Source organism: Centrocercus urophasianus, unplaced genomic scaffold, assembly GCF_019232065.1.
Source record: "Centrocercus urophasianus isolate 14NV4802_14NV808 unplaced genomic scaffold, USGS_Curo_1.0 seq_16, whole genome shotgun sequence".
Taxonomy (NCBI): domain Eukaryota; kingdom Metazoa; phylum Chordata; class Aves; order Galliformes; family Phasianidae; genus Centrocercus; species Centrocercus urophasianus.
The window spans coordinates 27827159-27854692 of NW_024884711.1; the positions used below are offsets into that span (position 1 = coordinate 27827159).

General features: G+C 38.7%; 1 protein-coding gene across 2 annotated transcripts in view; it reads right to left on the reverse strand.

Annotated features, from left to right (window-relative positions):
- The window catches only part of ITGA8 (integrin subunit alpha 8), a 99499-nt gene that overhangs the window by 59153 nt on the left and 12812 nt on the right, over positions 1 to 27534 (reverse strand). For both annotated transcript variants that reach the window (XR_006168568.1, XM_042817386.1), the window contains exons 4-13: positions 26910 to 27033; positions 24622 to 24683; positions 23580 to 23625; positions 22491 to 22616; positions 18241 to 18285; positions 15898 to 15941; positions 14890 to 14946; positions 14651 to 14703; positions 9906 to 10111; positions 7520 to 7711 (exon numbers count right to left, since the gene is read on the reverse strand). Coding sequence is in view for 1 of the 2 variants with exons in the window: in XM_042817386.1 (XP_042673320.1) it covers positions 7520 to 7711; positions 9906 to 10111; positions 14651 to 14703; positions 14890 to 14946; positions 15898 to 15941; positions 18241 to 18285; positions 22491 to 22616; positions 23580 to 23625; positions 24622 to 24683; positions 26910 to 27033 (955 nt within the window). In the remaining variant the exon portion in view is untranslated. The remainder of the gene's footprint in view (positions 1 to 7519; positions 7712 to 9905; positions 10112 to 14650; positions 14704 to 14889; positions 14947 to 15897; positions 15942 to 18240; positions 18286 to 22490; positions 22617 to 23579; positions 23626 to 24621; positions 24684 to 26909; positions 27034 to 27534) is intronic.

Below are 27534 nucleotides of genomic sequence, written 5' to 3' on the forward strand. Positions count from 1 at the left end.
GCTTAACTGAACTCTAGGAGCACTGAGTGATCCTAGTGTTTATTTCAAATTTTGGTTTGCTCTAAAGAAAAGGCTTCCAGGATCTTATCTGGCGAAAAATAAGCCGTTTTCTGAAATAAAACTATCATAGACAGCTAAGGAAAAAACATTCACAGACAGCACTGGAGGCACACTGAGTTTTGTAAGCTCATCTCTTCACTCATCTCTTCACCTACACCTTCTATGTGGTGGTGCTAAAGGGCATAATGCTGACTGAACCTTCAGCCAGCCAAAGAGAATAATTAGATCAACAAAATTCTACCCCCAGTTATTCACTTCAGCAAATTCTTTGATCCCCTGCCATTTTTAAAGGCTATCTCCATTCCCTGTGAGAGATGCAGCCCCAGGGAGCTGAGGCAGGGAGGAACATGGGGTGTGCTGACACTTCATGCTCACTCAGCCAGCCCAGCAACCCGAGAAGAAATGGCCACAGCCTGGTATGCCGTTGCTCCTTGTGGGGAGACAGAGGCCAAGAACAACAGCCAGAGAAGAACTACAGAATCGGCACACAATTCATTTATGAGAGACCCAGAAACTAAATAACAGACAGATGAGTCACCTCTCCAGCACAACCCTATCAGGATACAGCCATGAGTGTTTACTTTATGGGCTCTGAACGGTTTGCTGACAGTGTTAAACAGCACAGTGTGCAGTTTGTGAGCTTAATTATGGAGTAGAAGTAGTAACTAGAAAATAATTAGAATTCTAAATAGAGGTACTACGGGAAGTTTCATAAAAGACCAAGAAATCTGTGTAACTGGAAATCTTGTTAAATACTGTTGTGAGTCTTTCTTGTTCCCTTAGTTAATTAGGGCCAGGAAGGTCCACCATCAGATTCCTCCTCTTTCTGCTTTCTAGGATTTTAGTGATCACTGACCTCCCAAACCTCAGCAGAATGGAATAAAATTTTCTTTAAATGGCCATTACTACAGGCTTGACCATAATGAAAGACACAGTGTTAACCATTCAGTCAACCTTAACTCAAGGATTTTAACTGAATATTATATGCAACCATCACTCAAACCACAATCACTATCTTCTATGATAGAAGAATGATTCTCAACTGCCTTGATCCTTCCTTTTCAACCATTCTGTTAGCAGATTTGTTAAGGATAACAGGCATTGGAAAAGGATGCCCAGAGAGGTCGTGGCTGCCTCATCCCTGGAGACACTGAAGATCAGGCTGCATGGGGCTCTGAGCAATCTTACCTAGTTTTAGGAGTCTCTGTTCATTGCAGAGGATTTGGACTAGATGACCCTTAGAGGTCTCCTCCAACTCAAATGATTCTATGATTCTGCCATTCAAAAGCTAATTCAGTGCTCCTCTTTTTGTCTGGATGAGACCTGAGACCCTTCATAATACAACTTTGTTATCCACTCCATCATACCAATAACAGATCCAAAAAGAGGCAGTTACCATTCTACCAGGTCAGTAAATGCCCACTTACTGGATTAACTGCTTCATTGTTATAATCTGTTGTACATAATACTAATTTAATTTCCTTAAATGTCTCAAAGAACTTTAGAAAATCATCTCTATAAATTACATAGATAATGTGTTCAGTTTTTAATTGTAAAATTAGCATATTTTCAGGAGATTCTTGGCTTGTCATGATATTTTTGATTGTTTATTCATGTGCAAACAAAATTAGCTGGTATTTCTACCAGCTGCATCTGCTGGCAGAAGCCATGCCCTTGTTCTGGCTCCCGCTCAGCAGTCCCCTCTTACCAGAACAGATGAAACTTTTCATTGATTTGTCTTCAACAAATCTTCTGGACCAGTTTCATAATTTAATCACACTAGATTACAATTCTGTGCTGCTGTTGGCACACTGCCTATTGTTGCCAAAAAATATGAATGCTGAAGAACTCTCTTTGCCTCTCAGAAACTGGAGTGTTTTCTTCCCACTCTGAGTTAATGTACTCAGCAGATGGAGCTGTTAAATACCCCTATTTAAATAAGATTAGACTGGATTACTGAAGTTCTTAGGAAATTTTGTGTGATTATCAAATTTGTTTCTTCCTTAAAATGCTTCTGGCGTAATTTGTTTATATAAAACATGCGCTGTTCTTAAGATAATAAGTCAGCCCAAAATAGTAAGGCCTGAAGAAACCTTTATTTCCCTGGCCAGCTTGAATAAAAAGAATGACCAAAAGAAAAGGCTAGACTGGGTTTGTATAAAACTGGGATATCTTGAGGCTGAAGTTTATGCAGCACTTACCCCAGGAGAATCTCAAAGTTAACAGAGAAGACTTTATACAAGTGTCTAAGCAGGCAGGGAGCAGAAACAAAGTGCAGAATTTGTCTGAGCAATTAAGTAATTAACTATTAACAACTTCTGAATAGTTAATTCACAAAGAGCACTGCTAAGAATCCACCCACATGGTTAAAAGAAACTGGTTAAATAATGCTGGCTCACAAACACATTTGAAGAAACCACAGTCTGCTGGAGGATGTGCCACAAGAAGAAAGCAAGCGTAATGAGTTGAGTAAGTTTCTCATTATAAATGATTTACTTAGCTATAATCAGCCACCAAATGACTGAGCATATGCTGAAATATGAGGGTGGAAACCTTACAGCCTCCAAAAGCTGAGCCCTGCACAGATAGATGAACCAGCTGGAAGCACAGCACCAGCACCTAGATAATTACAGATCCAAGTGCTCAGCAGGACCAGTTCTGAACTGATGCCCAGAAGGAAAAAGAAACAAATTTCTTTCCCATTAAACAAATTTACGGGTTTATTTTGCTCCTTTCAAGATTGAGCTATGCTATTAGAAAAAGATAGATAAAATGATAAGTAAAATTAACCAGAAAACAAAAGCCTAAGCTACGACCTCATTCCCTGCTCCAAGCCTTGATGACACAAGCAACGCTCAGAATGGAGCAAAAAGGCCCTAAAAGTCCCAGATTTAGCTGGAAAGGGAGTAGAAGCTGTGGAGAAAGTTATCATTAAGCTGTTCAAATGTTCTAGCATAGAGGACAGTCAAGAAGGGTGAGCTTAGGACAGGACTGCAGAAGAGCCTGGGCAAAGCTTGAAGAACTGCTGTTCAACAAAACAATCTACCTATTGAATTCACATTTCGTCTCTTCACCTGGAAGTACAGCACTGTGCCTCAGAGCACCACCTTATTAGATGCAACATGCAATCAAAAATGGAAAAAGAATAAAGGAATCTAAAGGGCAAATGAAAGTCCCCCCACAGATGTTAAAAGCATGACAGGAAGGAATGGATAAATACTCTAGTTATATTAACTGACTGTAACATTTGCCTAATTCTTACATGAAAACAAAAAGAGGAGCATCCATCCATTCATTGTCATCATTACCATTGTCTGGTACTGGAATTCTTCTTCTAGGTGAGGAACTGCCCAGCAAGACACTGCCCTGACCAAGACAGTGGTCAGGGACGGCCTGGGGAATAATCTGGGTCAAGGATCCTTCTGAAAAGTCAGTCTGAATATAGCCACCTTATTTCAGGGGCAGCAGGGTTTCATCAGGTGATGGTGAACTGAGCTGTGCCGTGCAGCTTCACAGCCAGACATCAGATTTTGGCTCACTTTATTTTCTTGCATAAACACCATTATTGATACCAATGGAAAAAAATCAAAAATATTTTTTTCAAGTAATAATTTTGATTTTCTTCTTGATAGAAAAAAAAAAAAAAGCTTTTTTGATCCTAGCAAAGTTGGAAAACCAAATCAATGATAAAATCTTTATCAGAAACAATGCATCAGGCTAGACACAAGTTGCACTTTACACACTGCCATTAGTTGCTCTTACTTAAAAATGCATGGAAAAAAAGGCAGCAGTAATGGCAAGACTGAACTATCCACTAGTACAGCAGGACTGGAGGGCCATTTGCCACTGCAAAAGGAACAATTAAGTAAATTAAGGTTCCGTCTCAGGATTAAAAAGACATAGTTGAGGGAAGGAATATGACAGTGGTCTGTAAACCAAGTGGGGTACAGGAGAATTGCTCACTGTCTCTACAGCACAAAAACTGCTGCACATCTTAAGAAACTCTCAAGGGCAATGTTCGACTTGAATGCAATGCAGTGAAAGCAATTACTTCCTCACAAAACACATGGTTAGTCTGCATGGCCCCTTGCCACAGGCTGCAATTACCCTGGGTAGTCAATTTCTTGATAGAAAAGTCTGTAAAGGGCTAAATGCAAGGACAGAACTTCAGACTTGGACACCTTGCTTCTCCAGATGGTTAGAGCTGGGTGAATATTCGGGAAATGTCACAACAACTGTACAATTTCCTGGATATCCTAGCTGTTGGCCACTGCAGGAGACAGGCTACAGAGCCAGACAGATCTGCAATACAGATCTGTACCAGTAGGTTCCTGATTAGTCTTCTCTCATATTTGTTATGCAACTTCCCAGTTCACTCTCTTTACTCTGGAGGTCCTGGGGATCAAGGGGGTCTTCCTCTGCCTTTCCTAGGTAAGCCCAGGAGCTGGTTGGTCTCTCACCCTGTGCTGGCCAGGAGCTACAGAAAAAGGAGGAAGGAGAAACCACACATCCATTCACAGAAAAGCTGGAGAATTTGAACTTCCCTGAGTATTAGGCAGCTTTCATAAACTTTTTCTTCTTCTTTGCTCCTGAGTTTATACAGGCATTTGGATAAGGAGCAAAAGATATGAATTCCTGTATCAAATGAGATGGGCTGCTCTTTCCCAGAAAGCAAATAGGTAGATCTCTGTCTGACCTGAACCTCTAGCAAAAACTGGATTTAATCCCTGTGCAAGAGAAAAAAAAGACTTGATTCATCCTCACTTTTCAGAAACAATATTCCTCAACTTGTAATTCCTTCTCTAACTGCACCATCTAGCAGAGCATTACCCATCTCTCAGCCCCTCATTTCTTAGTAGGGATGTGCCTGCCTTGCAATGTTAGGTAAAAGGGCTTGAGAAAATTGTACAAACACAGCTATAGTTACAAGTCCTCACAAACTGGTGCCTGAAATCCTGAATTGCTTGCAAGCCTTTTTGAGCTCGTCTTCATACAACACTTTGGCCTCAGCCATGGAAGAGAATTGCTGGGAGACTCTCACCTTAGACTGTGGCAATACATGATTATACCAGCAGCCAGACATTACAGCTGGCTCTCATTTCCCACTCTCCAGAGTAATGAACTTCTGAGAGTGAAGTTTTATTACTTTTTTCTTTCTATAAAACGGTTAGCTCTACAATATAGTCATTAAAAAGCCTAAATGAAAAAAAAAAGAAAAAAAGAAAGAAAAAAAAGGTCTTTTTCTGATCTTTCACAACCCTCCTTGAATCACAGCCATGGTCATTAGTTTGGGAAACACTGAATTATAAGCTAGTTTTCTAGACTTTCCAGAGTCAGCAATTGCTCTGCCTCTCAGCTGACACCTAAAATAAAACTTCCTTCCTATTCCTTCGAAGTTCTGTCCCTTTTTTCCTCTTTGTACAAGGGCTGCCCTTAGGACTTCTGCCAGGAGAAGAAGAAAAGCTCTCTGACATAAGAAGGATTACTTGCTTCACTGCCTAGCATGTTTGCCCTGGACTTGCATTTCCCCATATGATTTCCTTTCTTTCTTTCACCCACAGGAAAGTATTCAATTCTTGTGCTAATACTGTGCCACAGTTCTGCTGTTTATACAGCTCTATTTTGGTGCTTCAAATCTGTGATTTAAGGAAGAAGTGGTCAACTAACAGTAAGGTTTTTTATTTAGGTTGTTGTTTTCTGAGAGACTCTCACCAGTGCTCTGGACCGCCCATCCAGCTTCTCAGATGAGAAACAGAGAGAAAAGCTAGTTACAACCAATGCAGATTTCTTTCTAAAATAAATAATATGTGTAATAAACCCAAATCATCTAACACATAGTAAGCTAATACCATAATGTGAAATATCAGGATGCATAGCTCAGCCAATGATGACAAGAAGGAAAAATCCACTAAATCTCACAACTGAACAAAGTATGCCAGTTCCTTCGTGTAAATTTTAAAAGAGTGAGGCCCATCACCCAAATTTTCATTAATTAGCTTAAAAGGTGCCCCACAAATTGTGATTTTTACACTAGGTAGACTTCTTGGATCCCAGTGTGACCTGAAAGAATCTTTCCTTTCATTCTCTCTATCTTCCCAATCTTAGAAATGTCAGGAATGCAATATCCTGTTTTCTTTGGTTTTGCTGGGGGCCTTGTGTGTGGCTTTAGAAAATGTTTAAATGCTGAAACTTTAATAAAGAACTCTCTGTCCAAAAGAGCCTCGTTAGTCATGGACAGTGAAAGCCTATTAATAGCACCATCAACAACATATAAACAAAAAGTCAGAACAATGTTTAAAAGCCCTTTCTTTTGTCAAATGCTTAAAGGTCCTCTCTCTTCAATCTTGTGATAGCCTCACTTTATTACTTTGCAGCCAGCTTTTCCGTTTGGTAAGACTGTAATTGCTGTTGTAGACCCCCCTTTCCAGCAATTTTCTTCTCTCTTTTGAAAAAAACCTCTTTCAAGTTTTTTACAATTATCACAAAAAGGCAAAAGGCTGTTCTGTTTCTTTGAAAATCACAATTTTCCCTTCATAAACAGCACAGCTTTTAAGAACATTAGCCTTGAAACAACCCAAACTAACAAAAGTGATTTCACAGTGAGTTGGGTAATAAAGACATAGCATTCCACTGTAGATGCGGACATTTCACAATGACAAAGTATGTTTTATTGCACTCTTGCTAGGCTTCTGAATTATAATGTAAAGAAATAAATTTGCTTCCAGAGGAGACAGTGAAAGTAAATATCTTCAACACCCACTCTACTTGTGATGCTAGGAATAGTGCTCTTAAGAAATAACACCTCTTGCCTAGCAAAACGCAACTGATGCCATCAAATCGACAAATTTGAATGCATGTCAGGTAAGCTAATAAGGAAGAATCAAAAATAACATGAAAAGGAAGAGTCAATGTAGCAGAATGAAAACAAACAAACGAGCATAGAGAGGCCCAAACAAAATATCTGCCTTAAAGCAGTATCATTACATTCTTGTTTTTTGTAATTAGATCAAAGCCATTAAGAACCCATGTACAGCCTAGCATCTCTTCAGACAGCAAAAAACAACAACCCAGTAACATAACCAAGGCAATCCCTTGTTCTACAACACGTGTTTTGAATCAAGAAAGAATGCCAGGATGGAGGACACATCACAAGTTCAATAAACTGAGAGCATTCAGTTTTTGAAAGTGGGGGAAAGGGTTAAGCTTTTTATTGTAAACTTCACATGTTTTATGTTAATGTAACTATTTGAATCTTTTTCTGATTTCTGACCATGTCTTTCGAGAGAAAAGGGAGTACTTGTTTTGTCTGACTTTAACTCTCTGGAAAGCAAACTAGAACTGTCTAAAAATACATCTATTCTTAAACTTGACCTGTGCCTTCCAAAAGGAGCAGTTTAGGTATGATGCATTTTCCAGAGAACAGAAATATGAAATTCCCCTTCTAATGGAAAAATCTTACCTGGGTAATCATTCTTGTCTACATCTGAGCCTCCTCTCAGAGTGAAGCCAAATCCTGAAGGCATGGACTGTGAGGCCCAGGCTCCATTAAGAACCTGGGAAGGGTGAGTATTTAACCCATTACTGTATCCATTGTAAATGAGCACTTTACCTCTTCTGTCTTCACCTGCAAATGGTGCACCAATGGCAATGTCTGTGGTGCAGTAAAAGAATAAAAGAATAGGCTTAATTAAAATAAGCAAGAATTAAGTCCCTAAAGGAAAACAGACATAAATGGCTTCTATGTATGCTGAAGAACTATCACTTTCTGTACTTATCCGTGAATTCTACTTCAAAGGCAAATATTTAAAAACGTTCATAATCTCTTATGTGTCAAAATTTCATGATGAATGCTTACAGAATCATCCTATGAAGAGGTTATTACATTACAAATAAATTACCAGTCAACACTGAATTCCTCTGCCCTATCTCTGAGGAATTTGATAAGCTTTAATAAACCAACATCTAATAACTTTGTTTCTATTTATTTTCATTTAAAAATAAAAAAAATTTCCTGATTTCCTCTATTATATAATCGATAAGGAAAAGCTCTTATAAAAATTTATTTTCCCAATAAGATAGACAATATAAACAACAAAAAACTACCCTCTCAAACTCTCTCTTTTGTACACAAAACAGAAAAATAGAATATGATAATTTTTCTATACTAAGACAACATGCTATTGAGAAATGGGAGCAGTACTGAGTCAAGAATTCAGCAGGAGGCCTTGAGCATTGCAACTGAGCACTGCATATCCAAAAAGTAGAACTCAATTGCTCTTCATAGTTCTAATACACAGGAAGCAGAGAGAATCACAGATTGAGGTCCAGCAACTGAACTAGCTGAACTAGCCAATAGGAAACAAGATGAGGGTACATATCTACAGCTGTAATTTTTAGGATCTCATCCAGGAGCTGATGCTGGACTCATCTATTAAACTTGATTTCAGCACCTGGAACTCCTACCCTCATGATAACAGCAGTAGTGCAACAAAGCCCTATAACTTGTATCTTCAGTTGTGAAGTAGAAGACTTTGACTCTAGATTCTTCCTAGAATTCTTCATACAGTGAGAGAGAAAAACAGAATCATACCCTCCTTCCACTACCAGAATGCCAAGGAGACCAGTCTTCCCTGCTCAGAGAAGTTGAAGGCATCTACTATTGCTCACAGGTAGAAAACAGGAAATCTTCCCAGCTGAATCCTATGGTGGGACTCCAGGACAATCTTGTGAGGGTAGTCTCTCTCGCGAGCCACAGCCCAGCAACTTCTTCCCACAGGAGGGATTCTGGTTTTGTGTACCCTGAATCCTAATAAAATCTGATGGCTCTTGAGATGACACATCCCTTGCACAAGAGTCACAAATTGTCCACACTGTTCTAGAGTCTACTGCTGCTGAAAAAGAGCCCTCAAGTTAAAGAGGAGCTAAGTTCATGTTCGTTTTTTTTTTCCTGAGTGGTCAAACTATCTTTAAGACTGCTGTTCAAAATAACTTATCCAGCAAAAATTTCCTGGGGTTTTAGATGCAGAGATATCTGAATTGCAGATCTCTAACAACCTGGAAACAGGAAGAAAGGAAATCTATGTAAGTAAGATGAGAGCGTTACTGACCACGTGTAAAAGACTAACTCAATCTGCTCAGGACATCCAAGCTCTCTCACACAATTAAGCAAGCTTACTTTGACTATTTTCCTAAACTTAGTCTCCTAGTTTACTTCACGAGTATTTTCTACTGAATTTGTGTGATATTGCCATTTGAGAAAAATCCCTCTGAGAAGCTGTTTCTTTCAGAGCTTGATTACAAGTGGAAGTCTGATTCCAAAATAGCATGTGTGTATTTGTCCAATTCTTTTATTGCAGCTAAGCTGCTCCAATTACTAAACCTCTTTCAATTCATCCAAACATTTGAGGAAAGAAAGAGAACTCTGCTTTTAAACAAATGCAAAATCTTAATTATTTAAATCTAATTATAAAACAACAGATAGCATTTTTATTCAAACTTTAATAGTCAGATAAAGATAGCAGTGTAGCGAATACGAATGCACTTCTATAGATAAGCTTTTAATTGCTTGGCTCTGAGTATCAGTTTTATTAGGGCTAGTGTGAATTCTCTTGATTTTGAAGAGAAGTTACAAGTTAAAAAGTCTTCTTCAGGCATGTTCGCTGCCTAGCCATTTCTAATGTCAATGATACACAGTGTTGTGGTTTAATTCAGCAGGCAGCTAAACCCCACACAGAAGTTTACTCACTCCTCACCAGTAGGATGGGTGAGAAATTGAGATGAAATTAAGAAAAAAAGGACATAATTACAAAGAAAAGATATATATTATCGCTTAATATAAAAATTACCATTATATCCATCCTGATTGAGATCTCCAAGGTGAGTGATTGCACTGCCAAATCTGCCGAACACTTCAGTGCCTGTCAGAATTTGTGGATCTCGGAAGAGGAAAGCAGTTTCCTGCAGGTACAGATAGACTTGCCCAACTTCTTTAGGCTTGCTCTCAAATTCTCGTTCCATAAACAGAGGGGCCCCAACTAAGATATCATCTAAACTGGAACAGTTAAACAAAAATCACTGTCACTGAGAGATAGCATAATCAAAAAAGTTCACGCATTTAATTAACATGAAGCAGAGAATTATCACAGAGTCATAGACTGGCTGAGATAGGAAGACACTTCTGGTGTTCTAGTACAAGCATTTGGTCAAGGCATGGTCAGCAGGTGAGGTTACCAAGGTTATAGCTACTCCAGTTCTCAATATCTTCAAGTATGGAGATTCTATAACCTCTCTGGGCATCCTCACAGTGAAAACATTTCCTCTTAGCTTTAAAACAGAACTTATTGTACTTCAATTCATGCTCACAAGACACTGAAGTGCTATATTTTACAATTAATAATCCAGAAGTCAGAAATTCAACTCAGAGGTGAGCTGTATTAGTAGAACAAATTCTGTAGAATTATACTGCTAACTGTGCTGAGAGACAAAGTTCAGTATAAAAATCCAGATTTCTTCTAACACTATACATCAGTAAGTGAGCAAAAGAACAAAAATATCTACTTTCTACCAGATTTTTTGAAGTTACATATATGAAACAGGTTGAACATCAATTCACAGAGAATTCCTCATCACTAATTCAAGTGTAAGCTGGGAGACAAAGCTAAAGCTCGTTTTCTAAAAGCTGTTATGTTGAGTATTAGGTAAATGAGTAGCTGAAGAGCTTGTGTAATTTGCAGTATAAAGTAATAAAGAGAAAAGATAGAACCATAGAGCCATTAATGATTGGAAAGACCCCTGAGATCACCTAGCCCAATCATTAACCCTACCCCACCACGCCCACTAACCATGTCCATAAAGCCACATTAGTACGAAGCTCAGAGGGAAAGGTTCTTTTATCTGTTTTGCCACACCAAGAAGTATTACTGAAATAAGATAGACTCATCAAAGGATACATTGCCTGTTTTGAAATATGCTACCAACATTTATTTGGCAGAGAAGAGATCCTTTACTGGACAATAAAGAACAAAATCAAACAAGATTGACAGATATGTAACAAATAAATACATTTTGAGATATGAAACAACAGCATCAGATGTCTTTCTGAAGATTGCTCAAGCCCATGTATGCTAAAGGGAAAATTAACATTATATTCATGACAGTGGTCACCCATATCAAGGAACTCTGTTGTTGCAAAGAGCTTGTACCAATTGATCCCAGAATTTTAAATTTAGAGAATACATTCTCTTGCTTTAACATGAAATTCTGTTCTAACTTTATAAAGTCATGGAAAACTTTATGTTCTTAATTAATCATATTCTCAGTAGTGACGTATTCTGAGACATGAATAAACCAATTATTGAAAAATGCTCTACATTATTTTTCCTAAGCCTGATAGGAAAAAAAAGTATATATTTCATGAGTAGCTCAGGTATTTCTTTAACACAGATATATACTGTGGTTCTAAGACGTATACCATAAAATTTAGTAGAAAATATGCCATTTACACACCTTTTAATCATACTGTAGGACTTACACATTCCAGAAATTTTGACAAAGTACTTCTCAAAATATTATTTTTCTATAAAGCTTTATAGTAGATTTCCATAAAGGAAACTGTAACTCAGAATGTTAGGTCACTTTCACACAGTTCTTCTTTATAGGTCAAATATTACCCCATGGTAAGGATAATTAAATTTTTTTTTTTTAAAAAAAAGGAAGCAGATGCTGACTTAACATCAGAGGTGGGGTTTTCCTGCTACATTAAACATCAAAAGCCTTCTACTAATGGAAGATGTAAGAGTCTGGACAGCACATCAGCTAAAGCTGTTGCCACGAAACAACAGCAAAAACAGAAACAGTGTTCTTTTTTCACAAGTTATTTTAGATCATGAATGCTCTTTTTTTTTTTTTTTTTCCCACAAGTTATTTTATGTACAGCATGCACTAAAAGCATTGCACAGTAGTACTGTAATCTATTATTTTATGACACCACAGTGCAGATGTTTCCACTGAGATTGAGACCCCATGGTATTACATGCTGTATAAACCAAGAGGTAAAAGATGAGCTTGGCTCCAATTGGCTTTCTACAAATGAAGGATTGTGAGGATAAGGTAAGACTTTTAGAAGTGATAGGGAACCAAAAGATTCAGAGCCAGTAAGCTGCCACTACATCAGTGCAAAACAAGTAGACATGCTGAAATTCTGGGCTGCACAGCAATACCTACAGTGAATAAAGTGGAGAGAGAGGCAGACAGACTATCTACTACCCAGTATGGACAAAAATTCCTAACCTTAAATACAATACATAAATACCTGCTGAGATGGAATGCAAACAGACCAGGGCTAGAGTCCATACATAAGGATTTTAGCATCAAAGATCAAAGTGCATGGTCCTGTGTTATTTTTCTAGGAAAATTTCTATTTTTTTAGAAGAAATTAAAATGATCGTATAAAATACACGAGTGGTGCAGGGGACTGGACCAGAACTCAGCAGCTAAGATTAACTGAGTTACGAGAGGGAAGGATGGGAGCTATGCACACGTACAGTGACCTACCTCTGAACTGCTTTTGGCAGCAGAACTACCTAAAGCAGCCAGAGCACTTAGTTTACCTTTGCTCCAGCTCTTTACACGTCCCATCCATACCAAAGCCTTACACCTCTCACTCTCTAGCTTTCTCTCTTCTCTCTCAGAGTCCAAACTCAGCAGGGCAAGAAAAGCTGCTTCAGTAACTTCTCTACAAGACTGCAAGTAGGAATTCTCCCTCCAACAATTTTATATTACTGCCCATAGACAGTAATATTAAATCATAAAGTGCAGCTCAGAGTGCAGAGGTATTTTGAACCCCATCTTTACATTCATTTCATCACCACACTATGATGTTGCTGCTAACATCAATTGGTACATTTATCTTCATGCCAGCATGCCAGAAAGGTAACTAGCCAATATTGCTTCCTTTCTTTTAAAAGAACAAGCAAGCAAACAAAACCTCAACCAACCAACCAGCACAGAAAAAACACTTTAAAAAGCACAAGCTGACTACCAGCTAGGACTACATGTGGATTCTTTGTATCCTGCTGTGTAACAAAAAGCAGGAGTATGGGAATCGTCAAGAGGTCAAAGCGTTACTATGGAAAGCTTTGATATAGGCCAAATAAAAGACTAGTAAACAACTTATTCCACATTTTATTGGACTGTTTTGGTCCAAATTGAGAGTGTTTTTTTCTTCTTTACTAGGAATGCAGTCTGCAAGCTGATGGCACAGCTTGATTTGCTAAGCTTCATAGTAAATTTCTCATGATTATTGGGTAACTAAAGGGTATTTCAAACAATGCCCTCAATTTCCCTGTTCTGCTTACAGCCCTAATGCAGTACAGATATAAATGCAAGAGACATCCAGGAACACTTGCAGAACTGCTAGAGAAGGTTGATAACACGGTTTCCTAGGATGAGCTTAATCTAAGGGCCGTGTCATCAGCCTCATTACAACAAAATATCATCCTCATTAATCTTTTCAGCGTAAGACTTGATGAGGCTTTTGCTACTGGTAAAGCTGTCTCAACCTCCTTCATCTTCATATGCACACACACACACAATTTGGAGTAACAATTTCCTATTTCCTTTTTTTTTTTTTTTTTTTTTTTTAATTTCCCCTCCCACTTTACTCTCGCTTTCAGATAAAATTCTTTATTGAGTATATGCACAAATTGGCAACAGTGGACTACATATATAATCAGAAATACTTATCACATAGAGCTTCTGGTGCTTTGTTTTCTGTGCAATGTTTGGATCTCAGAGGGAGTCAGGTTTTTTTTTGTTTGTTTTTAAAGACAGGCTGGGAGACCACACAGGCCTCAACAGCAATTTGACTGCATTATTCACATAAACTGTGGTCTTAGAGTTTCACACAGAAAATATGAAACCTGCAAAGTAACCCTATGATTCACAGGAAATAACCCGCATGGGAAATAATGTGGTTCAGTGAGAAGTTAACTAATAAGATGCCTAACAGTCCAAGGCATGCTGATTGTAACTAAGATTGGTATTCCTCCACTTTTTCATGTCAATAATGCCTTTCAGTGAGATCAAACAAACCCCAACTTTTTGTATCAGAAAAACAGGAATTTTGGAAAGCTAAGATAACACGACAAAATCTAATGTCAGAAACCTGGAAAGATTCAACTAGTGAACCAGCAGGTGCTGAAATGAGCGATACCGAAAAACTCTTAAAACTGAGAAGTGAGGCTTGGAATGATCTGCATGAGAAAAGACTTAATTGCTTCTAAGAACAGAAGAATGAAATTGCATCTACCATCAGCAGCTTGCATTTTTTTAATTCACTGTACCTCTATCTGGATGTTTTCTGAGATCTGCTCTACTGTACTGCATTTAATACATATTCAGGAAGATAAACTCGCCCAACCTAGCAAACCCTTGTGCCACTGTAAGTGCACAAAGATAAACCTACGCAAACAAGCAGAAAAGAAAGAAGTCAAGAGAAGGTATGAAGCATCTGAAAACCTGTGTTTATTAATAAATATCAGGCATTGCTTCTGTGAACGTTCAGTGGAGCTGAATACATCTGGTAACCTACCCATCATTGTTAACATCAGATACTGCGACAGTGTACCCAAAATAAGACGCCATCTGGAAATAAAAAACAGATAGGCTTCATATAATATATCATCTTTAAAAAGTCTTACTGACAAACCTCTTTTGTTTCAATGGTTACTAGTTTTAAAAGACGAATATTTTACATAGTCTTGAAATTAAATTGATGAAATTATATCCTCTTGATATATAATACTTCATCACATAGTTATTTGGCATTACCTGTTCACCGGTGAAATTCTGGATAAAGGTCAAATCTGAAGAATTAATGATTGAGACCTATTAACAGAAGAAAGATATGAAAAGTTTCAAGCACAAAGAGATATGATACAGCATAACATCACAATTTGAGACACTGAAGGATGGTTCAAGGAGATAAAAAAAATACATCAGCTATTTTCTGTTGCACCACAGTTTTCCTCATCTTGCATACATCACTAAATTTCATGAGTCTCAAGCCTTCCGTGAAGAAAATGAGGGAAAAAATATTTTCCATTCTTACCAGATACTGTGAACAGCAGCAAATCATAGACTATCAGCTAATCAATGATTACATTATTAAGCATGAAAATATAAATTCTAAATATACATTTTTTATATATGTCAATGTATATAATATACATAGAATATACACATACACACACGTACATATGTATGTGTACATACACAACTTGCCTCTGAACAAATGGTTTAAATAAGTTCCAAACAAAAGGATTTTGGGGTCACAAGACTAGCGAATGTGTCTGTGGCTGCTACCCAATCAAGTTAGACCTGAAACTTGGATTTTTTTTTCCCCTAGGAGGAAATAGGTGTGTATCCACACATCTCCCTTCACTTCCTTTCCAACTGTATATCACCACTCTTTGCAGTAGGAATTCAGTAGATATACTTAGAAAGAACATACATGAAATGCTCCAGTCTGTGGGATAGCTTGGGCCAAGGTCTGATAGCACTCAGTGAGAACTAGGATACTACTCATACTTGAAAAGTGCCAGTAACTGGGTATTGAAAATAGACTTCATAGCTGAGCAAGAGCTCAATATTTAAAGCCCAGGCCAGTAAGGCAGGTCAACCCAGCCAGGTAAGCCTGGGAGTGAAAGTCAGAGGCACTTTTCTCTGATTAGAAAGTTTAGGCTCTAAGAGACAGAAAACAATGTAGCCTTTAAGCTTCTGAGGAGTCTAATGTTATTTTCACTATGAAAAAGGATAAAATGTGGGTCCAGTACGTACGTAGCCAAAGTTCTGTGCACCCCTTGGGACTCCAGCAACCAGCTCTGAAATACAAATGATCAGCAGTGAACTGGTTAGGCTGTCTGAGTAGCACATGCAACATGCATTCTAGACCACTTAAATCTTTCTTTATACATAGTCTTTAGGATTTTGGCTTGTTATCTGTATCAGAAACACCTGCACGTCACTTCAAGACCTGAGAGAGATTCATGAGATTTTAACATTCATTCAGTGCATCTAGTTGCTTGAAATATTACAATGAACCGTTGAATACACTCATCCATGCCTAGACAAAGGTGTTTTTCTCCTGAGTGCTATTCAGCACAGTACAGCACAACAAAGCTGTTCCTACAGTTCAGCCGCTCCTACAATTCAGCTTGCTACCTGACAGCTGTGGATTGAACAAACCAGAATTAGCTGTGGCATCATACACCATCATACAAAAGCTAAACACAATTGTCATTACAAATTTTTCTTTTCCTTCTGGCTGCTTAACATTTTCTCACATCTGTTATTGGGCTGAGTGCCACAAGAGCATTTGATAAGTTGTGCACACAATAGCTATCTAAAAGCATTACAAGCAAGTTTTGGTGAGTGGCATTGAGAACTCATTGAACTGGAACACGAAACTTTGGACTAAGCTGCCCTCTGGGATGTGATCCTGCACAGAGGCCAAAGTTTAAACAATTAGTAGAGAAAAAAAACCCCACCAAAATAAAGAGCAAAGCCACAGATAAAACAAAACCTTCCCTCATTAGGACATATATATCCATAACAGAAGAGCAGGAGTTTCATACACCAGAGCATCTCAGACATCTGCCACAACTGACCAATTCCTCTTCACCAATTCCTCTTTGTGTTCATATACTCCCCTGCAGTTATAAGCATTTGGTCAAAGGGAGATGGAAACAGTAATAAAGGACTACTGGGTCAGACAGTGCTGCAATTCTTTGTGCCAGCAATTACCCCACACTGTACATCAGACTCAAAATAGCGTCTATTTTTTTCCATCCTAAAGTGGCACAGGACAAGAAACTAACTTTATAGAAAGTAAGCAGCAGCAGCACTGAAGAGCTGGCTTCATTTTTAGAAATGTACTTAGCCTGTACTGACTTTGTGAGTTTGGACCAAGGAGCTGCTTATCTCCTCAAGAAAGCTACTCTTTACATAAGGCTGATGATCAGCCAGAAAGCATTACAAGAAATACATGGCTCTAAATGTAAGAAACACCAAGGATCACAGATTTTTTTTTTTTTCAACTGTTTCAAAATACTGTACAATTTCTGAAAATAGCTAATCTCTAGTTAAACATACTCTATGAAACAGACAGATTCAAAGGGAGATTTTTTTCCCCCGTACACCAGATTCAACAGTAATGACATCTTTAAGCACTGCTACTAACTCTGTGATATGCCTGTTTCCTCATGAATGACAGCTGCTAACTGCAAATTTTGACTAGCTTTGTCCTGTATCAAACCTACTTGGCCCCAGAATCTTTAAAAACATCTCAGGTGTGATTCTTCTTCAGACACATATCCATGTGCATTCAGCTCTTCCTTTTTCAGAGGATCAACTGAACACTAATCTTCCTGCAGAATGTTCTCTTGCTCTAAACTCAGATTTTAATAACAGGAATTCAATTCTTTCATTTTTCATTGTGAAATACAAGGCTCAGGAGAGGACCAGCAGCATAGGAAACCTGATCTATTATGCTTGTGGAGGAAAACATTCTGTATGAAAAGGGTCAGCTAATGAGCTGTCCCAGGCATCCTATCTGTATAACACGTGAACTGCAACTAGGGAAACATTTACAGAGCCAAGAGCTGCTCTCACCAACAAGAGAAGCATGCTGGTATAGTCAGCCCAGGAGCTACTGAATGCTATCTCCTCTACTTAGCTGTTGAGGTTATGTGGAAGTCAGAAGTGTGCTTTCAACATACGCAGATGTTTCTAAACCCACATCTGGTCACCCAGGTGCTGAGGTAAAGCAGCCTCTACGCAGCTTGACTGTGGAACCAAGAACTGTGCAGGACTCTATTGTTGGTTTCACTGTTAAGTAGTCATCACTACACTGGTGAAATTCAGTGAGCTTGGCTGGCTTCACCTACTGATGCTGTCACAGCTCTGCAGAATAGATGCAGATGGACACTAGCAGATTCAGATTTTTGGATTACTTAAATTCTGCTCTGCCATCACACACCTTCTAAAGGAATATCTGCCTCAAGGAATATTAGGTACAGTGTTTCAGATGAGTAAAAGGTATGTTCCTGCATACATACCCAAAGAGAAGAACGTAATAGAGGCAGAACCATATGGTTTTCTTTCAAGTACGTGGCTTCTTACCTTCTTCAGAATCTCCAGTAAATTCCCCAGCAGCTACTGAGTATCCTGTTTAAAAATAAATTACAAGCGAAAAACTTAATAAACCATTTATTTCCAAAAATATGTAAAGACAAACAGATTTTTCCTCTCATCTGCTCATCAGAATGTACACTTTCTAAACCTGTGTGGGAAGAAGAGGAAAATTGCCATGTTATCGTGACTCAATTAACTGTAGTTCTCAAGGAATAAAAGATCTAGCCTCCTTGTCCCCCGATGAGCTGTTAAAGCAGTGATACTTAATAGTTTACCTGAAAATCAAGAGGTAACTAGAGTTTGCACTAACGGCTATTGACACAATTTAGATTTTTCCAGCTGCAATGTGTGTGTAATGTGACAGAAAGCACAGCAATAACAGCAGGTCTCCAGTCCCATTTTTGGTCTTTCTTTGTGTGCCGGTATAAAGGCCTCAGCAGCTGCACTAAGTGTAAGCATAAAGAAATGTCAGTATCCCAATATACCCCCAAATTCTTGCAGCTGCCTTGGCATAGTAGGAACTGGAAATGCCTGAATATTGTCTATTATTGCACTGGGTAGTACTTGGGTCCTTTCTGATCAAACTACACCCAGGAATTTCACTGCCAAGTCTTGTCCTTGCACCTTCTGGGGTTTATAGCCCACCATTTCTCTTGTAAATGAGTAGTCAAGAAATCTATTGTCTTTTCCAATGTTTCCAGCAAGTCAGACATTAACATGAGATCATTAATATAGTGGCCCAGTTTGATATTAGGATTATTCCAATCAGCTAGGTCAAGTGCCACTAAGTTATGACAATATGTTGGTGAATGCATGTACCCTTGCAGCAGGACCTGAAAGGTCCCCACACAAATACAAACTAGTCTTGCAATTATTCATGAATGGGAATACTGAAGAAAACATTTGCCAAGTCTAGAACACAATGGTAGGTTTCTGACCCCCTACTCAATGTGTCTTTCAGGAAGGCAATATTGGGTACAGCTGCATGAACGGGCAGCATGACCTTATTTAACTATCTGTAATCCACTGTCAATCTTCATGTGTCATCTAACTTACGTACTGGGCACATGTAGGAATTGTATGGGCTAGATGCATGTATTATGACTCTACTTTTTCTAGAACCTGCACCACTCTGGAGATTTCCTCTTACCCTCCCAGGAGTCTATACTGTTTAGTATTAGTAAACCAGCACAGATCTGGTAGGTAAATACACTCACGTTTCACACAGCCTCTCTTCATATCATCTGCACTGCCTGGATACCAGCGCATCTCTCTCTCTCAGTCTGAACTCTCCTATTGTCATCTGGAGAGACAGACCCCATTGCACACCTATGCCCAGTATATACTCCGGAACTGGGGCAATAGACACCTTATACTCGCAGGGAGGGAAATGCCTAACCCTCAATTTCAACCATGTCTGGGTTACAACTATGGTCTGTCCCTCAAACCCACCCGTTGTCACTCCAATGCCCTGGAATTTGGTCAGATCAGCATAAAAAATTGGCATTTCTGCACCTGTGTCAACTAATGCCATAACTCTATTTTCTGTATTTTCTTTCCAGACCAAAAAATAGTCAGTTTGAAATAGGGCTTCTGATCTCATCTGGGGGCCCTGGGTGCAGGGTGTCTGGCATCCCGTCACACAAATAACTGCAATCGCCAATTCTTTTTCCTCAGGTGGCTCAGGCATAGTGGCCTGAGTCACCTAAGGAAACTTTTCCCTTTTGTTGGAAACTAGAAAATTTTCCACTTTACACTTTCTCATGGGTACTTTTTCAATAATTCTTATCTCTGCTTTTTTGGAGATATTCTGAAACTTTCCATTTTTCCCCAGATGCCCCCATAGCTGGAGGAGAACACAATTGGGTTGGTGACCAATTTTTGCAAATTGAACCCCAGCCCAGATTAAGTCATTAAACATCTGTTTCTGGGATACCCATATGAGAGCCAATTGAGAAGTTCATGCAGCCTGTTTCCTAGTTTTTGTTATGGGGAGAATCTCTGCCCCTTCCAGCATCCAGATACTGCACCTGATCAGAAGGCACTGTCTCCTCTAGGTCAGCCACCAAGTGGGCACCTTGCTGAATAGCGGCCCCTGAGGCCACCAAAGTGTTCAGTGTGGACACTAGTGTGCCATACTGATGGTAGGAGACTGTTGTAATATGAGGTCCCTCATCGCTGCCAAAAACTTAATCAGGTCTGGACTTTAAAAACATCATCATAAATTGCCTCCTTCATTCCCAATTTTGGCATTCTTCCATTGAAGTCTGAAGACCAGTATTTATCAGTACATCACTTTTGTTTGGCCACATGATTATGCATGCTGTCATTATCCTTTGAATTAGCAAATGGTTTTCTTCATTACATATCACACTTGCATACAGTCTGAGGGCCGGATGTGTGGAAATGGATGAAAGTTTAGAAATTTTGGGTCCATTAATTACCACACCTTTGGACCCCATAACCCATAGTCTCATGAGCAAAGCTGGTATGTCCTCTCACAGCTTTTACTTAAACCACTGAAACAGATCCATGAGTTCAGTGGCTGCATATGGGTGCACCGTTAAATGTAGCGTGGAGTGAGCAGGGGGCCACTCCTTAGGTGACAACCCTGCTGGGCTCTCTTAGACTGTCTTCATTTTTTGAATTATTATTGGCCTTATTTCAAGAAGATCTGAGGTTCCCAGATTCTCCAGTTGGATTTTTGTCTGCTTGGGTTTTTTCATTCTTAGATTCAGCCTGGAGTGATGAATCCTTCTGATCCAAGTCCTTTTCCCCTTCTAAGGATATGGATCTTAATTTCAGAGGGGAAATGCCATTTGAAGGTAAGGCAGTTTGCCCTTTCAGAGATGTAATTTTATTTTCCAATTGCCCAATGCAGGCTTCTAAAAGCTTGTTTTTGTCTTTCAATCCTTCCTCAGACGCAGGATACACGTTAAAGGTTGGTAGCAGAGGCCATGCTACAGCAGATAGTGCTACTACTCTTTCCTCATTTGTCAAAAAAGATTGTTCTAATTTACTGAAAAAGTCAGCCATTTTCAAAGGGGATTTAATAATAGACCACTACTCCATTCTTCAATAACCCAAGCAGCACTCAGCCATGGTGAACCCAGGAATCTCAGGGTTTCCCCCAGGAGTTCCTCTTTCAGTGTATTAGGTGCCCCAGTGACCATCCAATGCACTATTTTCACTTTTTTTTTTTTTTTTTTTTTTTTTTTAGATAATCCATCTTAAACAAGTATCTGGCTGGCTTACCATGGGTACAGCTATAAGGCAATGGAAAGCACAGAAATAATAGCAGGGTAGCAAAGTCCCAGGCTACAGCAAGTGAGGATAAGCCCAAATACAGTAGCCATGGACACAGAAACAGAGGACAAAAGCTGCCTACCCTTGGAAGGCCTCAGGTACACAGGGATCTTCAGGAAAATACTCTTGCTTCTACTACCGAGGTAGAGGTTTGAGGTATGAGGTTTGTGAAGGGGTGGATCCTGGCTGCACCCCTTCCAGTCGCTCAGATGCATTGCATACACCTGGGCTCCCTTCCCTCGGTCGGCCCTGCCTTCCCACCAGGTGCTCAATCACTGGTTCAAACCATGACTCAGCATTCCCACCACAGTGCGAGTATCCTTTTAGTACTCATGGAAGACAGATTTCCAAAGATACAGTCAAGCAGCTTCTGAGGTTTTAGTAAATCAGTATGATAATTGATACTGACCAAGTAAAGACTTTTGGATTGTATCAGTGTCTAATTTCAAATATATGGGCAGAGATGAGAGGATGTCTTTGCCTTTTAATTCCACTGCATCTTTCTCTATAATTACGTGAGGAACAATCTGTTTAGCATGCAGAGATACGTGAACCAAGAAAACTCTTTGTGAAGGTAAAAGGCACACAAAGAGCCCTTTTTTTTTTTTTCCATACTACTACTACTACTTCTACATAAATTCAGACTTCTGGTATTTAAAATTTACAACTGAAGCAAGACATAACTTTAAATTCAAATCATTCTTTATAATAATAAAAACCTTAGCGAGACATTTAAGATCTCAACTTTCAAAATGTGTTACGCATAACTTAAAGAGTGTACTTCATCTCACTGAAATAACCAGCAAACTACTAGCATTGCTGCTGTGCAATGGTATTTGAACATTACGTGTTCAAATTCACAACTGTTTTCTTATTTATATAAGTCCCATGCTTTTAGGACACAGTGCTAATTGAGACAGAGCTTAGCTTACCCATATAGTTGTCATCATATGTGGGTGGTGCAACTCCTGTTTGCTTCTCTCGTGCCAGTTTCCTCAGAATATCCTTGAAGGAATAATTTGAGATGATATCCGCAATGCTTGCAGTGATTACCTGACCTGGATTTAAACAGCTTCATAAATGAAAGGGACACAAAGGACTGCCACAAAATAGAGCTAGTAGAACACAAGAGAAACCAAGAGTATAGCACATGTTCTCTCAGTCTTACTTCTCCCATTAATCTCTAATCTCTAATGACTACACATAAATCAACACAAGGCATCGATTCTCTTTTGAACCATCACATAAACAACTCCAGCTTCATTTCACAGTGCTGAATCAAACCGAAGTCAAACTTTTTGAGCCACAGCTTCTTCAGAACAGCAACCTTTTGAAGCTGCATAGTACAGACATAATAGACAAATGGAAGTAATTTCTTACAAAAAATTCAAAGCCATGCATTCCCTACCATCATACTCAACTAGATCTTTCATTTTTTAATGGCAATGAAAAAAAAAAAACATACAGATTAAGCTGACAAGAGGGAATTTGGTAGGCAGAGTCTGGGAATCAGCTATGTCGCAAACATCAAAAACAGTTAAAGCAAAGATATTCTTTTTTTCCTTTTCCAGAATTACTTCAGGTTTCATCCACATGAGAAGTTACATCTGGAAAGCTACAGTGATGCCATAAATACACTAAAAATATATGCAGATAGCAATAAAGGTTATATTCAGAAACAAAACATTTAAAATATCAATTTACTGTGCAATTATCAGCTATTTTAAAAATAAGAGTATTTGTAGGAAAATGGCTTATTAATTAAACTGCAAATGTACTAAAACATTCAACATAAACACTGTTATTTCTACTTCTCTCTATAGAGCCTACAGTCTGAATTTCCTCTGACTTCTCTTTACTCTCAGTGGTGTATTAAAGAATTCCTCTGATTTATATTTATTGAAAATAGACCAGAGACTGGTTATCTTAAATTGAGAAAATACTGGAAATCAAGAACCACATTTTCCACAGTGCTTTATGTTTCATTTCTTAGATCAAGTTAACCAGCCAGATGAACATACCTTGCCAATAAAAACTACCAGGCCCGCCTACTATGAGGTCTCCATTCTACAAAAAGCATAATTGAATAAAATTACACAACAAAAGAACACGAAATAAAGCATGCATGGAAAAACAATATAAAAGATCAAAAGAATCTCAGAATAATGACAAGAGAGAACAGCCCCGGTCAAGGAAAGGATGTATGTACATGGATGATCAGGAAAACCAATGATTAAATAAAGTTAACATCGCCCAGCATATCTTCATTTGAAATCAAGCCAGTATTTTTTCAGTACTAACAAGGCATCCTAAAAATTTCTGATTATCTGTACTAAAACAAATTCAGCATAAGAGAGTGCCTTCACTTTTCAATGAAGCAACAGCTTTACAGAGAAATACAGCTCTGTATAGTCTACAATGAGGTCTTCAGTACTTGAATATTAACAGTGTGAATAACAATGTTGTTCCATAACACTGAAAGCAACTCCAATGATGTGAAAGACACGTAGGCTCCTGATGCAGATAATAACAATAGTTGCAATACTCTTTGTCCACAATATTTTTATTGGACTGTCTTGGCATGTAAGAACAACTAGCTATTTCACTTCACATTTCCTCTACCACCACCACGGGAGAACAGTCTTAATCATTAGTCTGGCTCCAAAAACATCATTATATAATGCAGTTTGGCTTCAAAAAAAGACTGTTGTTCCTGCCCATTATTTCCTGAAAGTCAGGCCTCTGGAAAGCAATGGAAGTGTGAAACACTGAGACAGAATCACATACAATATTTGGCTTAGTTGACTATTAATATAGACTTAGGAGAGCCAAATTAGAGTGCAGTTAACAGATGAACAGGTGTTGATAGTAATATTTTTTCATCTTTTATTTCTCTTTTCTAAAACCAGAAACTTTGAATCTTACAAAGCAGTAAAACTTGCAGTAACTTCCAGCGAAGTCTTCCATATGCAACAGCATGAACATAAACTTTTGATTACTAGGACAGTGTGTCGATATACTAGAAATACATTTTGTCAGGATATTTCAGTGGCACAATCTTACCTTGTAAAAATCTAAGCTGAAACCTGCTTGACAAAAGCCTTGTCCTTCAGGATCTGCATTGCCTGCAGTTATGAAAGTAGAAGCATTTTACTGATTTCATACTGCATGCAGAAGACAGCATACACACCCCTAGAAGTGTATGGCTGCAAAAACAAAACTACTAAAATATGAGAAAAGAAAGAAGAAGGTTGTTTTTTTTGTTTGTTTGTTTTAAAGAAGCAAAGCAAACCAAGGTCTTCTGCAGGACATTGAACATGTAGTCCCTTCACAAAGGTTTTGAAAACTTGGACCTACTAGGGACTTCAACCTCTCACTGTCCAGAAAAGACTCTTATTACAACTACCAAGGACTCAATTTAAGGTTTTTTTTCCCCCCCGGAGACAGAAAATGGTCACCACAACCTGCTCTTCCATAAACACAAAAATAAGAATTTTCAAGGCATACTCAAGAAATGTTGACATGGTGGATGATGGCTCAGCCTGGGTCAACATTTAAATAACATCCCGATTACCAGTACCACACCAAAGGAAAAGTACACCTGTTCTTCACAAGGCTCACCCTTGTAATTTATACAATTTTGCTCCTGTGACCTAAGCATAATATTATTCCAGATGTATGTTTGTTCACGCAAGAACATCTTTCCCGTTTCTGTCCTCTTTTGTGTCTAAATTCTTTCATAATTGCACAAAGTGTGTTAACACCCATTTTAGAGCTTCCGTACGAGCACTGGAGTGCTGGAAGTCTGCAGGATGGGAAACTGATGCCAATGACCACTTGAAATTCCTCTCCAAATGGCATCAGCTTCCGGCACAGGTCCAGTAAGACATCAGAAATACATGAAGTAGATCTTGTGGGCAGCATTTCTTTTACAGCTTCAGCTGCTTCCTGTATCTGTCCATTCAGAGATAAGGACTAGCAGATGAAAGAAACACTTGGCAGCACAGTTCAGCTTAGAGCTTTACTTCAGTTCATTTATGTGTGCAGGCCTTCTGGTAGACCACAAAAAACATTACTGGGCTACATTATCATGCATCTGTCAGGGTGTCAGGAAAATCCAGCTATATTATATGAATGCTGAATGTAGATCTTCACAGGAAAGAGATCTTTTAATTACGTGAAGTTGTTTATCTACTTTTCCTGTAACATGCCTAGCACTTTCTTGGCAAATAATACACAAAAGAATTGATACTAGGAGCACAATTTCAGGTAGAGGAACAGTCATAAGGTGTATTTTGAAATCAGTTCATGTGTACCTGGCAATAGCAGGCTCTCTGTTCAATGGGTATCATGACAAGAAATGACGTACAGACTTCTGCTATTGGCTGCCACCCACAACTTGAAAGAGCACCCTGTCTTCACTAACTTGAGCAGCACTGTAGCTCTGCTTTGGGGGTTTCCCAAGGAAGGGATAGGCATGCCCATCATATCATGCACACAGTACCTTCAGAAATGTTACTGAACAAACAGTTCTCTGATCTGTGAGTGCAGAAACTGCCACATGCCTAACCCAGACAAGTCTGTAGATACCTCTTATTGATTTTAATAATCTGGAGCACTGAGGTAGTGAGAGTATTAAAAAAAAAAAAAAAAAAAAAAAAATCAGTATATTTTGTCTAGACAGAGAATGCCAAAAAGGATGAACAACTGATTTAATCTGATGTGTGGAATTTACTGCAGACTTCTAAGTAACAGAGCTTAATTCTAAACATGCATGCATTATTTTTTCCTATTCCTCAAGAAGAAAGGCCCACAGATTACTACTACAGTGGAATGAGGGGGACATACTCAGAATAGCACAGGGAAAGGAGTGAACAGCAGTGATAATATGTGTAGATTTCTTCCATGCTGGAAGTTCTTCATAAATGAACTATTGCGGGTGATACTGGTATGAATGGTGATAGAGGCCTGTGTGTTTCTGTGTGGGGTCTGGTCTTCTGATGGTGATCCTGTGATGAGAGATTTATACTCAGTATGAGCATGAGTAATAGTTTTAAAATGCTGTCTGGTTCTTATCTAGATCTGTTTGCTACATTTTAAAGCCATTTAAGTTGAACCAATTACATTGCATCACTACAACTGCATGAGCGTAATTTCCTTAATTTCTCCTCTTTCAATTATACAATAAAGCTTCCAATTTCAATAACACAATTTAACGCTGATTTCTTTTTAATCCTCATCCAATGCAATAATAACATACAATAACTTCCATTCAAACAAAACTGAAAGCAAGAGAACACTGAGCTCAGCATCAATTCTTCCAGCACAAGCTGATTTCTATTAATACTTACTGTTGCGACAAGGTGAGTATTCAGCATAGGCACTGAAGTTCTGAATTGCTACATAGCAGGTGCCAACGGGGTCCTTCTCTGGGCTGTCTTTAAGAGTCCTCCAATGATATAAGGGTGCACAAGCCTACCAAAACAGAAACCACATCACATGCATTACCTTTCTTAAACTAATGTACTTGACAAATGCACTTTTTAAATAAGCAGCTTACAAGGATTCCTTCTGGTATTGCATCATTCACGCAGGAATGGTCATAACATATTGATGAAAGAAAATGCAGGTCCTCTGGCTCTTAGAATACCATTATAACCTGAAAAGTAGAGTCTGATCTTTTGCTTATAGCATTTAGCAGATGAAATCTGACTACAACTCATATTTAAGTTATGTTACAAATACCCCCTAAGCGTGCTTCACAATATGCTTGCTCTATAACTGCTCACTCCACAGGAATCAGTCCCTTAGATTAAGCTATGCATTACATATATTTGGCTGAAGACACCCCTATTCTGTCCTGATACATCTTAAGGTAATGGTCGCTTCAGCAGAATTTATTTGATTTTTCTCTTCTGAACAGAAGATCTGTCAGAGTGTTGTGTCACATTGCCTGGCACAGCCATCAGGCTGTCT